The 16,777-nt window shown below is 50.9% G+C and overlaps 1 protein-coding gene across 1 annotated transcript; it reads right to left on the reverse strand.

The window, feature by feature from the left end:
- Positions 1 to 200: 200 nt before the first annotated feature.
- On the reverse strand, positions 201 to 13,824 carry mfap1 (microfibril associated protein 1). Its single transcript, XM_038784377.1, has 9 exons — positions 13,605 to 13,824; positions 8,259 to 8,475; positions 7,551 to 7,680; positions 6,033 to 6,220; positions 4,294 to 4,402; positions 3,802 to 3,962; positions 3,247 to 3,406; positions 2,454 to 2,543; positions 201 to 674 (listed from the first exon to the last, which is right to left on the reverse strand). Exons 1-9 carry the CDS (start codon positions 13,684 to 13,686, stop codon positions 492 to 494), a joined length of 1,320 nt encoding a protein of 439 aa, XP_038640305.1. The 5' UTR covers positions 13,687 to 13,824; the 3' UTR covers positions 201 to 491.
- Between the last annotated feature and the right edge of the window lie 2,953 nt (positions 13,825 to 16,777).

Raw genomic sequence — 16,777 nt, forward strand, 5'->3', positions numbered from 1 at the left:
TCAAGCAGTGCCTACCAGATCATAACAATGTGCTACATCTTTTTCTGATGTTATGTTAGAATTTCTATGGATCTTGGGAAGGGGCATGGATAAATTAAACCCAGGGTTATAATTTACAGTGTCCAGGCTTGCTGAACACCAATGATTCTCTTTCCAGATGGTGTGTGGCCCATCCCACAAGAATGAAACAAGAATAGAAATAGATTCACTAACTCACTATTTTTATCCTCCTCAACAAAAACAACAGGAAGGGGAAAAGGATACATGATTACAAAGTTGTAAACTTTCCAGAAAATAGGTTTTTAAAAAGCAAGTTTTAAATTAAATGTGAACAGCACATTTGCCAGGGGGAAACAATCTTTGAACAGAAGGTGACTTAAAGAGTTTTAGAAACTGGAGCTCCGGGGTGATAGGGTTCACCATGTCAAAGATATAACGCTTGGCCTAAAACACAAAGTTCATCCGGCCACAATGGCCCTGCTGCCCCAAGATTATGTGGTCTTCCTCTTCTTGGCTGACGGCCTCTCAAAGACGTCACGCACGCCAGCTGCCCGCTGCTTGAAGAATTTGCTGTTCTGAGCAGACTCCTGGGCCCATGCCGAGTCAAAAGAGGTGGTGTCCTGGTCGACCAGGTGAGTGTATTTTGTCCGACCTGAACGGCCAAAGTTTTTGACCTGGTGGAGAGAGCGAAACGAGGCCCAAGCTTAGTTTAATCAGCCAAACAGATTTGTTCAAACAGCAGCAAAACAAACTTGACAAAGTACTGGAAATACACAACCCATTGGTCACAGAATTGCATGGCACAGGAGGCCATTCATCCCAGCACGTCTGTGCTATACAATTAGATCCACTCCCGGCTCTTTCCCGATAATCACAATTTTCCTTCAAGTATTTATTGAATTCCCTTTAGGAGGCTACTATTCAATCATCACCACCCGTTTAGGCAGCACAGTCCATACAGAATTCCTACAGTTCAGAAGGAGGCCATTCTGCCCATTGAGACCCTCTGAAACAGCACCGTAACTAGGCCCACTTCCCCACCCTAACCTGTAACCCCACTTAACCTACACATCTTTGGACACTAAGGGCAATTTAGCATGGGCAATCCAACGAACCTGTACATCTTTGGACTGTGGGAGGAAACCGGGGCACCCGGAGGAAACCCACCCAGACATGGGGAGAATGTGCAGACTCCACACAGACAGTGACCAGAAGACGGAATTGAACCCAGGCCCCTGGTGCCGTGAGGCAGCGTTGTTAACCACTGTGCCACCCATTGCTTAGCATAACTCACTGAACACTTTTGAACAGCATTTTCCTCTCTCAGTAACTAAAATTTCTAAAGTCTGAATCAAAGGCTTAAAACAAAAGTACAAATAAAGGAATCGTATATCGTGAAGTTTCTGGTGTCTCTTTCATCGGCTCAGATTTCAGCCCTCGCAACTTTCTCATGTGGGGAAACGTGACCCAGTTAATAACTCTTTACACACTTGATTAATTGAAAAGGGAGCAACTGTGATTTCTCATTGCTCTATCCGTCACAACGGGCTGTTATAGTGCCAGGAAAATGCACAGCGGAGGTCAACTGATATCTGAAGAGCGGTTTTAAAGCTACTGCTCCATCGAAACATACGGCAATCTGATAGAGACTGCACAGCAAACCAAGTCAGCTTCTTCCTTTCAAATTATTATTTTTAAAAAATTGTTCATGGGACGTGGGCGCGTAGGCTGTGCCAGCATGTATTGCCCGTCACCAATTTCCCTCGAGGGGGCAGAAGTTAAGAGTTCACCACATTGTTGTGGGTCTGGAGTCACATGTGGGCCAGACCGGGTAAGGACGGCAGATTTCCTTCCCTAAAGTGAACCTGACAATCGATTCATAGTCACTTGTAATTCCAGATTGAATTCAATATTTCACCCTCTGCCGTGGTGGGATTTGAACCCGGGTCCCCAGAGCTTTACTCTGGGTCTCTGGATTACTAATTCAGTGACAATACCACTATGCCACTGCCTCCCCTGATGCTGAATAATGTGCTCTGCATTTTATTAACTGGAAGTGTAGGTCAGTGAGACGGTGAGTAAGTTTCTCACTCGAGTCTTGCTCCTCTTGTCCAATATGTTCTCGGGGTCCAGTGGGACCTCAGCAATAACCTTCAGCCACCAGAGCGCAGGGCACTCTGCTGATGCTCAGCTTGATCTCCACTTGAGCATCCAGAGCTGCTGCTGTCTCTGAACATCAGTTACTTTGGCATTGTCACAAGATCTCCCAATATTTGCATTATCCCCCTCCCACTCCACCCTGCACCCCCTCCCACTCCACCCTGCCACAATAAGGGTACCCCTCAGGTACTCCGAGGCATCCAGTTATCTAAGGGGAGTGATGCAGGAAGGCATGCACTTGTTGAGCAGTGTCTTGTGGGCACACAGCCGCGGGTAATCCAGGCGGACTGTACCTGCATGACTTTGGGCAGGATGGTCTTGTTGAAATGATCCTCCAGTGTTGGGGAACTGAAGTCGCGTTTGTACAGATCCTCCTCTTCATCCTGTTAAACAAGAGAGTCAGTTAGTGTAAGACACTAGAGGGTGTTTGACATCTATTAGCAAGTGATGCATATCCCAGGATAGACAAATATAATTTGTAATAAAATAAAACACATCCAATTCCTCCCATGGACCAGTTTATGCAAATAATCGGCACTTATTCAAATATTCCACGAGAGGTTAATGCTTTAATCTCTATCTCCCAAAGGTGCTGCGTCTCACTAGGGGCTCGTATCACATGCAGCCAGTGTCCTTCACAACTCTTTTGAATAACTATTACTGTTGGGTCATAGCAGTCGGTGAATGTCAGCAAGTTTTTAAGAAAAAATTCCAATTAAGGGGCAATTTAGCGTGGCCAATCCACCTGCCCTGCATGTCTTTGGGTTGTGAGGGTAACACCCACGTAGACACGGGGAGAATGTGCAAACTCCACACGGATAGTAACCCGGATCTGGGATCGAACCCGATCCTTGGCACCGTGAGGCAGCAGTGCTAACCATTGCATCACCGTGCTGCCTGGAACGTCAGCAGGTTAACCTGGTGTATACACCGTCACACTGGAGCCCAATCCTGTCCCCAATAGCAGTTTCTGAATATTAACAAGGAGCATGTGCACAGGCTGATGCATCTACTGCCAGAGCTACCAGAGAACCCCAACACACTGGGGTTTGTGTTTAGCGTTGGCTGAAATCAGCCCCTACTCACCATGAAGAAAGCTCCTCTGTGGTAGTATTTCTGCAGGAACTTGTACTTCCCTTTGCTGGCTTTGTTAGTGATGGCTTTGCTGTTGGCTCGAAGTTCTGCTCGTCTCTCCTCCTCTGTCAGATTGTGCATGCGATCAATCTCAGCTTTCTCCTTCTCCATGCTGTGAAATGGGCAGGTAATTAAACAAGGAATGGCCCATCACAACACAAAATAATTATTTCATCCACAGCGAGAGAGAGAGAGGGGGAGAGAGAAAGATGGAAAGACGCACAGAAAATCAGATGAAGAGGGGGAAAGCTGAATTTTATTCAAAGCCAGCATTATCGCACTTACTGCAGATAAACACTCACTGAAGGAAATAAAATACTGATGCATTGGACACAGACTGCTCATAGAAATGCCCAACTTACTTGTAGATTGAGTAAGGATTCAGCAAAGAGTGAGTTGGCTATGCAGCATATATACTGTTATCATGTTTCTGCACGATTTAAGGTAGATGGGGAGGGTGCGGCAGTAACAAAGAGGTGGTATATAGTGATTAAATACAGTACTCACGATTCCCGCTCTTCACGGTCACGTTTAATGCGTTTAAGTTCCCGAACTTTCCACGACTCGTATTCCTCTTCATCGTTCTCATCATCGGTGTTCAGTGCATCAAGAGCTGACAATGTTCTTCGTGACTCCTCGATCTCCCGCCTGGCCTCCTCCTCCACAATCTGCAAAACGGCAACACATGTCTCAGTAATACACCATGGTAACCACTGGTACTCTCTCTGCCCTCACTCAAACCACCCATCCCCAACCCAGTGGTACTGCCCTCCCTCAATCAGTGCCTTCCCTTTGCCCAACTGGACCCCCCCCCCATGGGGTGTCGGCACACCCACAGTGCTGTTAGGGAGAAGGTTCCAGGATTTTGATCCAGCGACAGTGAAGCACGCTTCCCATAACGGTTCTGACGTGCATGAAACTTGATCACCATTCTGTGACCAGTGCTGGAGGGCGGCAGGATTTCACACTGCACACAGGTCTGCAGCCTGCACTCAGTACCTTCAGCGTATACTTGCGTTGCTCCTCGCTCAAGCGTTTTGCCTCCACCTCCAGCTCCTTCTGCTTTATGGCCTCAGCCTCACGTTCCTGCACAGTAACACGGTCCTTTCTGGGGAAAAATCAAAAGGGGGCATTCATCAAAAGACCTCCATAGATAAGTTCATAATACAAACTCAGGTAAACAAAATTGGCTAAAATAGTTTTAACGTCCCCAAAGCCAATTGGTTTTTTCATTTTTTCATGGGGCGACAGCGTCACTGGTTAGATCAGCATTTATTACCCATCCCTAATTGTCCTCGACAAGGTGGTGGTGAGCCGTCTTCTTGAACCGCTGCAGCCCATGGGGTGTCGGCACACCCACAGTGCTGTTAGGGAGATGGTTCCAGGATTTTGATCCAGCGACAGTGAAGGAACGACGATGTAGATACAAGTCAGAATGGTGTGGGGCTCGGAGGGGATCTTGCAAGTGATGGTGTATCTACTGCCTTTGTCCTTCCAGACGGTAGAGGTAGTGGGTTTGGAAGGTGTTCTCAAAGGAGTCTTGGTGGGACAGCACAATGGCGCAGTGGTTAGCATTGCTGCCTCACGGCACCAAGGTCCCAGGTTCGATCCCGGCCCCGGGTCACTGTCAGTGTGGAGTTTGCACATTCTCCCCGTGTTTGTGTGGGTTTCGTCCCCACATCCCAAAGATGTGCAGGGTAGGTGGATTGGACACACTAAATTGCCTCTTAATTGGAAAAAAAAAAGAGTTGGGTATTCTAAATTTGTAAAAAAAAAAAGTCTTGGCGAGTTGCTGTAGTGCATCTTGTACACAAAGCTGCCAGTGTGTGTCTGTGGTGGACGGAGAGTGTTTGTGGATGGAGTGCCAATCAAATGGACCCTGGATGGTGTCAAGATTCTGGAGTGTTGATGGAGCCGCATTCATCGAGGCAAGTGGAGAGTATTCCATTACACTCCTGACTTATGGCTTGTAGATTGTGAACTTGCTTTGGGAAGTGAGGGCAGCACGGTAGCACAAGGAGATAGCACTGTGGCTTCATAGCGCCAGGGTCCCAGGTTCGATTCCCCGCTGGGTCACTGTCTGTGTGGAGTCTGCACTCCCCGTGTCTGTGTGGGTTTCCTCCGGGTGCTCCGGTTTCCTCTCGCAGTCCAAAGACGTGCAGATTAGGTGGATTGGCAATGCTAAATTGCCCTTGGTGACCAAGAAGTTTAGGAGGAGTTATTGGGTTACTAGAATAGGGTGGAAGTGAGGGCTTAAGTGGGTCGCTGCCGACTCAATGGGCCAAATGGCCTCCTTCTGCACTGTATGTCGGCATCGGTTTGGGTAGGGTGCTCTTTCCAAGGGCCAGTGCAGACCCAATGAGCCGAATGGCCTCCTTTTGCACTGTAAATTCTATGAAATCTATGAAAATGTCTCCACTTCATTCCCAGAGAAGCCTCCCTTACTGCATGAGGTTGATTAGGGGTTATGGGAGAAGGCAGGAGAATGGGGATGAGAAAATATCAGCCATGATTAAATGGCGGAGCAGACTCAATGAGCCGTGTGGTCCAATTCTGCTCCTATGTCTTATGTTCTCTGGACAATGTTATTATTTGTAGAACAAGCCAAGTGAATTGCTGAATGTCAGTTTAAGATGGTGTTGTCCCCTGTGCCCCCACACACTGCAGGCCCTTTTCCCACACTTGCTTCTTTGCGTGAGAAAGGTTGTGTGTCAGGCAGTTTCACAGATCAATCATACCTTCTTATAAAGACAGGCTTTAGCCTGGGTTCAGTTTCATCCTCACTGTCTGTATATTCTTCGTACTCCGACTCCTCCTCCGACTCTTCTCCGGATCGGCCCTCATCCTCCACTTCCAACAGTTCCAATTCCTCGTTCTCCCTCTCCTGAGCCCGCTGTCTCATCATGGCACGGCGGCGCTCGATTTCCTGGCAGGGTGGGAAGGGGAAAACTGTAAGTCTGCCTGGATTCCTTCACTACAATAACTGACCAAAGCTGTCCGCACACAGTCACAACTCTTTCCACTCGCCTGAAGCGAGGCCATCAATACAAGATCGTCACTAACATATCCAGTCGGGAATTCAGAAGAAACTTCCTTCCTCAGTGTGGGGAGAATGTGGAACTTGTCACTACAAGAAGCAGTTAAGGTGAATATAGTTGATACACCTGAAGGGAAGCTGGCTGAACACAAGTGGGAAAAGGGCAGAACAGTCGTATTGAATGGCAGAGAAGAGGGGCTGAATTGTCTATTTCTGCTCCTATTCAATGCTTATATGTTTTGATATGAATTTGAGGCTCGTGCAGAGCATAAACACCAGCACAGACCAGCCGGGCTGAATGTGCTCCAAATGATTTCTTAAGACGTCCACAGATCCAAAGGACAATGAATCAGTTCTGTTCTCTCCCGCCGCCCTAATCTTGTCCAGCCAACTTTACCCAACCTATCTGCAGACGCTGACCATCTCTTGATCCCCCAGTCAAGTGGCCTTAACTTGTTAACCCAGTAAAGCTATTTGACTGTGGCAGATATTCAGAGCCTGACCATGTCCTCATCACACCACAGCCTCAGCCGGAGCCCTGGTTCTCGCATTGCTCCAGGGAAGTTAACTGCAGTCTATCTACTTGCATCTCAGCTGCATTCAGCTAACTCAGCCAAGGTGCCAGCACCTTCCTGGGCATGGCTGCTCAGTTTTAAACCCATTACCCACATCAGTAATTAACGGTGAGGGAAGCCGCGTACCCCCATCAGACACACGCAGCACTGACCAGCGTCTCCGAGCCGCTGTGTCCCAAGGGTCTTGGCAGCTTGATCACCACGATTGCGTTCACCACCCTTGTTGCTGCACACGTACCCTGATCATACACCCAAAAACACAGGTGGCAGCAGCTACAATCTGTCTGTCAGGCACAGTACAGAAACCAGCCATTCAGTCCAACAGCTCAGTCTGCCTTTTTAATCTCTGCTCTACTGTAGTCACTCGATCAGCATATCTTTCTCTGTCTTGCTCACATGTTCCCATCTAGCTTCCTCTTCAATACGTTACGTTGTTTGCTTCTCGTGTTGCCTTTCTTCAACTGCAATAACCCAACAATATTCTGAAGAAAAAAAAGCGGTCAGCACCTAAAGAGACAGGCCTGTGATTCAGCTTAGAATCTGCACGAGTCCCGTCTCCGCCCAATCTTCACTGTCACACAGACTCCTGCTGTGGGCCGTCCAGCTTTTAAAACGTCATCGATGCCGGTGAGACCCATACACACCTCATCGTCCACCTCCTCCTCCTCTTCCTCGCTGGTGTCCTCTCGATCCATGTGCCATGGCTCACCCTCGTCCTCCGATTCTGCTTCCATCACCACCTCAGGCTCAACGATCATCCGATGCCTTGCCAGCCTGGAGAAAGGCAAAAGAAAACACAACCGTCATCTTCACAGAGAGCAACGGAACTCGAACGCTGATCATTTCTGCAGCCCCTGTCTCACACTCAGGATGTCCAGAGTGAACGTTCGTCATTGTTAATACGGTAAATGCAGCAGCCGATCTGTACGATCCACAAGCTGCAATTAAATAAACTGTTAGTTTTGGTTGAAGCATAAATATGTCAGGAAAATCGTGCCGTGGGATCTTTGACATGGACTTGGATTGGCCTTTTGGTTAACGTCACATTTGAAAGATGGCACCGTGGACAGCAAACCTCCCTCAGCCTGGTTCACGCTATGTTCAATTCTGGCTTAGGAACTGCAATCCACTTTAACTCCTTAACCGAGGGGCACTGAAATCATGAATCAGATCCCATTGCCTTCAACTGAGACCAGGCATTTCAACTGTGACCTTCTCTGATCTGTACAGTTTGGGAGCAGGCTGTATTTTTAAGGAGGAAGAAGTTTTACAAACAGAACAGAAACCACTAAAAATTAGCAAGACCTGCCTGGCAGGTCATGCGAGATCTCGGAGATGCGAGAGTCCCTTACCTCTCCTCCACATCCTCAGAGAGCCGGTTCTGGAGACGCTTCAGACGCGGGTCATTTACCAGCTCCTCTGTCACCTCAGGTTCTGCTTCCGCCTCCTTTGGCTTCTTAACAAACTGGAAGTCCTCCTCCTCCTCATCCGAGGACTCCATTGGAGCATAATCGGGTCGCTTACCAGAAACATAGCGTTTCACCTTCACCTTTTCCATCGACACCTCACCTGGGCACAGAAGACAGCTGGGTTCAGTAAAGAGCATCACTACAGTAACTGGACAATCATCGGCAACGAGGATCAAAATGGGCCTGGGTTTCAGGTCTCCTGCCCCAGCCCCTCGGGGCTGGTTTAGCACAGTGGGCTAAATAGCTGGCTTGCAATGCAGAACAAGGCAGCAGCACGGTTCAATTCGCGTACCAGCCTCCCCAAACAGGCGCCGGAATGTGGCGACGAGGGGCTTTTCACAGTAACTTCATTGAAACCTACTTGTGACAATAAGCGATTATTATTTTTGCGTTACTGAACTTAGATATCAAGATTAAAGTCATCACAGATGAACTATCACAGAGCAGAAATATCATAGAATCTTTTCTCTTCTTTTTAAAATAAATTTAGAGTACCCAATTATTTTCTTTTCCCAATTAAGGGGCAATTTAGTGCAGCCAATCCACCTGACCTGCACATCCTTGGGTTGTGAGGCAGGCACGGGGAGAATGTGCAAACTCCACACGGACAGTGACCCGGGCCAGGATTGAACCCGGGTCTTCAGCACCGTAGGCAGCAGTGCTAACCACTGCGTTACCATGCCGCCCCATAGAATCTTTAAAGTGCAGAAGGCGTTTGATCACTGGTGTAAAACTAGGATGGTGTAGGGTGTCATGAAAGTGTCTTGAAGGGGCTAAACCAGTAGGTGTTCGAAGGAAGGTGCCAAACAGGTGATTTGGTGATGTGGGGGACAAGGGGTGGAATGTAGTCACACAGGAAAGTTCCTGTGAAACCCAGATATCAATGCAATCTTCCACAATTAGACGACATTCCACGAGAGGTACATAGAAACATAGAAAATAGAAGCACGAGTAGGCCATTCAGCCCTTCGAGCCTGCACCACCATTCAATATGATCATGGCTGATCATACAAATTTAGTATCCCACTCCCGCTTTCTCTCTGTACCCTTTGAACCCTTTAGCCCCAAGGACCACGTTCAGCTTGAATATATCCAACAAACTGGACCCGACAGCTTTCTGTGGTAGCACGGTAGTTAGCATAAATGCTTCACAGCTCCAGGGTCCCAGGTTCGGTTCCCGGCTATCTGTGCGGAGTCTGCACGTCCTCCCCGTGTGTGCGTGGGTTTCCTCTGGGTGCTCCGGTTTCCTCCCACAGTCCAAAGATGTGCGGGTTAGGTGGATTGGCCATGCTAAATTGCCCGTAGTGTCCTAAAAAAAGTAAGGTTAAGGGGGGGTTGTTGGGTTACGGGTATAGGGTGGATACGTGGGTTTGAGTAGGGTGACCATTGCTCGGCACAACATCGAGGGCCGAAGGGCCTGTTCTGTGCTGTACTGTTCTATGTTCTAATTCCACAAGTACACAACACTTGGAGAGGATGTTATTCCGCATCTCAGTCCTGAATGGCTGACCCCTTATTCTTAGGCTGTGACTCCTAGTTCTGGACGTCCTCAACATCGGGAACATTCTTTCCACATCTAGCCTGTCCAGTCCCATCAGGATTTTATATGTTTCTATGAGATCCCCTCTCATTCTTCCAAACTCCAGTGAGTACAAACCCAGTCGATCCAGTCTTTCTCCATCTGTCAGTCCTGCCATCCCGGGAATTAGTCTGGTGAACCTTCACTGGACACCCTCAATAGCAGGAATGTCCTTCCTCAAACTAGGAGACCAAAACTGCACCCAATACTCAAGGTGTGGCCTCACCAAGGCCCTGTATAACTGCAGCAAGACATCCCTGCTCCTACACTCAAATCCTCTCGCTATGAAGGTCAGCATGCCATTAGCTTTCCTCACCGCCTGCTGTACCTGCATGCCAAACCTCACTGCCTGCTGTACCTGCATGCCAACCTTCACCGCCTGCTGTACCTGCATGCCAACCCTCACCGCCTGCTGTACCTGCATGCCAACCCTCACCGCCTGCTATACCTGCCAACCCTCACCACCTGCTGTACCTGCCAACCCTCACCGCCTGCTGTACCTGCACGCCAACCTTCAGCCACTGTTCCACCGTGACACCCAGGTCTCGTTACATTTCCCCTTTTCCTAAACTGCCACCATTCATGTAATAATCGGCCTTCTTGTATTTGCCACCAAAGTGGATAGCCTCACATTTACCCACATTATACAGCGTCTGCCAAGTATTTGCCCACTCAGCCAGCCTGTCCAAGTCACCCTGCAGCCTCTTTGCATCCTCCTCACAGCGCACACTGCCACCCAGCTTAGTGTCATCTGCAAATCTGGAGATATTGCATTCAATTCCTTTGTCCAAATCATTCGTGTATATTGTGAACAGCTGGGGTCCCAGCACTGAACCCTGCGGTATCCCACTAGTCACTGCCTGCCACTCCGAAAAGGACCTGTTTATTTCCACTCTCTGCTTCCTGTCTGCCGACCAGTTCTCGATCCTCGTCAATACATTACCCCCAATACCAATGGCTTTAATTTTGTCTCTTGTGTGGGACCTTGTCAAAAGATTTTTGAAAGTCCAGATACACAACATCCACTGGTTCACTCACCCGTGTCCACTCTACTGTTCACATCCTCAAAAAATTCCAGAATATTTGTCAAGCATGATTTCCCTTTAGTGAATCCATGCTCACTTGGACCGATCCTGTCCCCACTTTCCAAATGCTCAGTTATTTCCCCACCACCGATGTCAGGCCAACCGGTCTATAATTCTCCGTTTTCTCTCTCCCTCCTTTTTTTAAAAAGTGGGGTTACATTAGCTACCCTCCAATCCATTGGAACTTTCCAGAGTCCATAGAATGCTGGAAAATGATCACCAATAAGTCCACTATATCTTGGGCCTTAAGCACTGTGGAATGCCCTGGGGACTATCAATTTCCCCAATACAATTTCCTGATTATTAAGGATTTCCTTCAACTCCTCCTTCATGATAGACTCGCTGTCCCCTAGTATTTCTGGAAAGTTATTTGTGATCGCCTTAGTAAGACAGCTCCAAAATAAATTGTTCAACGGGTCTGCCAATTCTTTGTTACTCACTATGAATCCACCCGATTCTAACTGTACGGGACCTACATTTGTCTTCACCAGTCTTTTTCTCTTCACAAATCCATAGAAACGTTTGCAGTCAGTTTTTATGTTTTCTTCAAACTTACTCTCGTATTCTATTCTCCCCTTCCAAATTAAACCTTTGTCCTCCTCTGCTGAATTTATAAATTTCTCCCAGTCCTCAGGCCTGCTGCCTTTTCTGGCCAATTTATATGCCTCCTCTTTCTCTTTAACACTATCTCTTGTTAGCCATGTTTGGGTCACCTTACCCTATCTTACTCTTGTGCCATTAAAGAGACAGATGGCATTTGTTGCTCTGTAGTGGTGAAGGTTGATGAGAGCAGGATCAATTGCCAACAAAGGGCAAGACAGTCTGAATTGTTTCTCACAAGGAGGAAGCAACATCTTCCTCAAGACAGAGAAAGCTTGGGGGGGGGGGGGTGGAGAGATTATCCAGGGAAGACACCAGGAGTTAGGGGCAAAAGTACAAAGAAAAGATCTAAGAGTACAGGTTCATAGCTCCTTGAAAATGGAGTCACAGGTGGATAGGGTGGTGAAGAAGGCATTCAGCATGCTTGGTTTCATCGGTCAGAACATTGAAAACAGGAGTTGGGACATCTTCTTGAAGTTGTACAAGACACTAGTAAGGCCACACTTGAAATACTGTGTTCAGTTCTGGTCACCCTATTATCAGAAGGATATTGTTAAACTAGAAAGAGTGCAGAAAAGATTTACTAGGGTGCTACCAGGACTTGATGGTTTGAGTTATAAGGAGAGGCTGGATAGACTGGGACATTTTTCCAGGAGCAGAGGAGGCTTAGGGGTGATCTTATAGAGGTCTATAAAATAATGAGAGGCATAGATAAGGTAGAGAGTCAACATTGAGAGGGCATAGGTTTAACGCGAGAGGGGAGAGGTTCAAAAGGGTCCAGAGGAGCAAGTTTTTCCATACAGAGGGTGGTGAGTGTATGGAATGAGCTGTCAAAGGCAGTAGTAGAGGCGGGTACAATTTTGTCTTTCAAAAAGCACTTAAGACAGTTAAATGGGAAAGATGGGCAGATGAGGGATATGGGCCAAGTGCTGGAAAGTGGGATTAGAATAGTTAGGTGGTTGTTTTTGACTGCCGCAGATGCGAAGGGCCAAAGGGGCTTTCCTGTGATGTCCCAGGTTCGATTTCTGGCACTGTGTGTGGAGTCTGCACAGTCCCCCCGTGCAGCAGGGTAGCACAAGTGAATAGCACTGTGGCTTCACAGCACCAGGGTCCCAGGTTCGATTGCCTGCTAGGTCACTGTCTGTGCACGTTCTGTGTGGGTTTGCTCCGGGTGCTTCGGTTTTCCCACAGAGTCCAAAGAGGTGCAGGTTAGGTGGATTGGCCATGATAAATTACCCTTAGTGACCAAAAGGTTAGGAGGGGTTATTGGGTTACGGGGATAGGGTGGAAGTGAGGGCTTTAGTGGGTCGGTACTGAATCGATGGGCCGAATGGCCTCCTTCTGCACTGTTCTACGTATGTTCTATGTGCCTGCGTGGGTTTCCTCCGGGTGCTCCGGTTTCCTCCCACAAGCCCCGAAAGACGTGCTGTTAGGTGAATTGGACATTCTGAATTCTCCCTCCGTGTACCCGAACAGGCGCCGGAATGTGGTGACTAGGGGATTTTCACATTAACGTTAATGTAAACCTCCTTGTGACAGTAAAGATTATGTAGATGTCCATGAGCCCGAAGGCGATGGCACTGACGGGAACCTGCTGGGTTCTGATGCACTGGGGAAGGGGTCGGACTTGGCAGTGGCCGGACTCGGCTCTCCCTCAACCCAGAGCTCAGGTCTCCTCTCCTCCCCGGGGCCCCTGAACCCAGAGCCCGGGGTTCAGGCCTCCTCCCCACCCCGGGGTCCCTGAACCCAGAGCCCGGGGCTCGGGGCTCAGGCCTCCTCCCCACCCCGGGGTCCCTGAACCCAGAACCCGGGGCTCGGGACTCGGGGCTCAGGCCTCCTCCCCTCCCCGGGGTCCCTGAACCCAGAGTCCGGGGCTCAGGTCTCCTCCCCTCCCCGGGGTCCCTGAACCCAGAGCCCGGGGCTCGGGCCGCGCCTAGGCCCCAATCCCCGGGCTGGGCCGCTCACCTTTCTCATTGAGGACGGGCACGGCTCCGGCCGTGGACTGGATCGGCGGCTGTTTGGTGTTGAGGCCGAGCGGAGCCGCCATGATTGCGCCGCCGCTTCGGGAGAGAAAACCCGACTGAGAAAGAACAACAACCGGAGCAGAAACTGGCAGCTGGAACGGCCGGCGCGTACTGATGATCTCATCAAGAAGCGACCCAGTTCGGCTCTGCTCGCCTCGCGTCGCCCCGCCCCTCTGCTTCTATTGGCTGGTGGCGGGGGCCTGGGTTGTGAGGTCATATAACAGTGGGCGGGCGTGTGGAATGGGGGCGGGGCGTGTGGAATGGAGGAGGGGCGTGTGGAATGGGGGCGGGGTGTGTGGAATGGAGGAGGGGTGTGTGGAATGGAGGCGGGGCGTGTGGAATGGGGGTGGGGTGTATGGAATGGAGGCGGGGTTTGTGGAATGGAGGAGGGGTGTGTGCAATGGAGGTGGGGCATGTGGAATGGAGGCGGGGTGTGTGGAATGGGGGCGGGGTGTGTGGAATGGAGGAGGGGTGTGGAATGGAGGAGGGGTGTGTGGAATGGAGGAGGGGTGTGTGGGATGGAGGCGGGGTATGTGGAATGGAGGCGGGGTGTGTGGAATGGAGGAGGGGTGTGTGGAATGGACGAGGGGTGTGTGGAATGGAGGAGGGGTATGTGGAATGGAGGCGGGGTGTGGAATGGACGAGGGGTGTGTGGAATGGAGGAGGGGTATGTGGAATGGAGGCGGGGTGTGTGGAATGGAGGAGGGGTGTGTGGAATGGACGAGGGGTGTGTGGAATGGAGGAGGGGTGTGTGGAATGGAGGAGGTGTGTGGGATGGACGAGGGGTGTGTGGAATGGGGGCGGGGTGTGTGGAATGGAGGAGGGGTGTGGAATGGAGGAGGGGTGTGTGGAATGGAGGAGGGGTATGTGGAATGGAGGAGGGGTGTGTGGAATGGACGAGGGGTGTGTGGAATGGGGGCGGGGTGTGTGGAATGGAGGAGGGGTGTGGAATGGACGAGGGGTGTGTGGAATGGAGGAGGGGTATGTGGAATGGAGGCGGGGTGTGTGGAATGGAGGAGGGGTGTGTGGAATGGACGAGGGGTGTGTGGAATGGAGGAGGGGTGTGTGGAATGGAGGAGGTGTGTGGGATGGAGATGGGGTGTGTGGAATGGAGGAGGGGTGTGTGGAATTGGGGCGGGGTATGTGGAATGGAGGTGGGGTGTGTGGAATGGAGGCGGGGTGTGCGGAATGGAGGAGGGGCGTGCGGAATGGAGGAGGGGCGTGTGGAATGGAGGAGGGGTGTGTGGAATGGAGGAGGGGTGTGTGGAATGGAGGAGGGGCGTGTGGAATGGAGGAGGGGTGTGTGGAATGGAGGAGGGGTGTGTGGAATGGAGGAGGGGTGTGTGGAATGGAGGAGGGGCGTGTGGAATGGAGGAGGGGTGTGTGGAATGGAGGCGGGGTGTGCGGAATGGAGGAGGGGCGTGCGGAATGGAGGAGGGGCGTGTGGAATGGAGGAGGGGTGTGTGGAATGGAGGCGGGGTGTGTGGAATGGAGGAGGATTGTGTGGAATGGAGGAGGGGTGTGTGGAATGGAGGAGGGGTGTGTGGAATGGAGGAGGATTGTGTGGAATGGAGGAGGTGTGTGGAATGGAGGAGGGGTGTGGAATGGAGGAGGGGTGTGGAATGGAGGAGGGGTGTGTGGAATGGAGGAGGGGTGTGGAATGGAGGAGGGGTGTGTGGAATGGAGGCGGGGCGTGTGGAATGGGGGTGGGGTGTATGGAATGGAGGCGGGGTTTGTGGAATGGAGGAGGGGTGTGTGGGATGGAGGAGGTGTGTGGAATGGAGGAGGGGTGTGTGGAATGGAGGAGGGGTATGTGGAATGGAGGTGGGGTGTGTGGAATGGAGGAGGGGTGTGTGGAATGGAGGAGGGGTGTGTGGAATGGAGGAGGGGCGTGCGGAATGGGGGTGGGGTATGTGGAATGGAGGTGGGGTGTGCGGAATGGAGGCGGGGTGTGTGGAATGGAGGAGGGGTGTGTGGAATGGAGGAGGGGCGTGCGGAATGGAGGCGGGGTGTGTGGAATGGAGATGGGGCGTGTGGAATGGAGGAGGGGCGTGTGGAATGGAGGCGGGGCATGTGGAATGGAGGAGGGGTGTGGGATGGAGGAGGGGTGTGTGGGATGGAGGAGGGGTGTGTGGGATGGAGGAGGGGTGTGTGGGATGGAGGAGGGGTGTGTGGAATGGAGGAGGGGTGTGTGGAATGGAGGAGGGGTGTGTGGAATGGAGGAGGGGTGTGTGGAATGGAGGAGGGGTGTGTGGAATGGAGGAGGGGTGTGGAATGGAGGAGGGGTGTGTGGAATGGAGGAGGGGTGTGTGGAATGGAGGAGGGGTGTGTGGAATGGAGGAGGGGTGTGGAATGGAGGAGGGGTGTGTGGAATGGAGGAGGGGTGTGTGGAATGGAAGTGGGGTGTGTGGAATGGAGGAGGGGTGTGTGGAATGGAGGAGGGGTGTGTGGAATGGAGGAGGGGTGTGTGGAATGGAGGAGGGGTGTGTGGAATGGAGGAGGGGTGTGTGGAATGGAGGAGGGGTGTGTGGAATGGAGGTGGGGTGTGTGGATTGGGTTTGTCCCGGGGCGGCAGTTATTGGCTCATATCCAGCGGGTGTTGAATGTTGGCCTCTCCTCCTCTTTAGCCCCTGAGCCTGATATCTCTGGATGTTGAGGAAGTGTTCACAGGGCGGACTGGCAGCACCTTTTTGAGGTGTTTGCGAGATTTGGATTTGGGTAGAAGTTCACCTCATGGGTTTAGCGACTGCACAGACCACCTGGGACCTGTGTACGCACTAATGTGTTGCGGTTGGGGTATTTCCTAATGAATAGCGGTGCCCATTGTCGCCACTCCTGTTTGCGTTAGCGATAGAACCTTTGGCCATAGCGCTAAGGTCCTCGGGTGAATGGAGGGGGATAAAGAGTGGGGGGAGGGAGCACAGGGTGTCTTTATATGCTGATGATCTGAGGGGCTGTTCAGCTCACAGGGCTAATCGCTGGCTTTGAAAGCAGACCAAGGCAAGCCAGCAGCACGGTTCGATTCCCGTAACAGCCTCCCCGAACAGGCGCCGGAATGTGGCGACTAGGGGCTTTTCACAGTAACTTCATTTGAAGCCTACTCGTGACAATAAG

This window comes from Scyliorhinus canicula, chromosome 24 (assembly GCF_902713615.1).
Source record: "Scyliorhinus canicula chromosome 24, sScyCan1.1, whole genome shotgun sequence".
Lineage (NCBI taxonomy): Eukaryota > Metazoa > Chordata > Chondrichthyes > Carcharhiniformes > Scyliorhinidae > Scyliorhinus > Scyliorhinus canicula.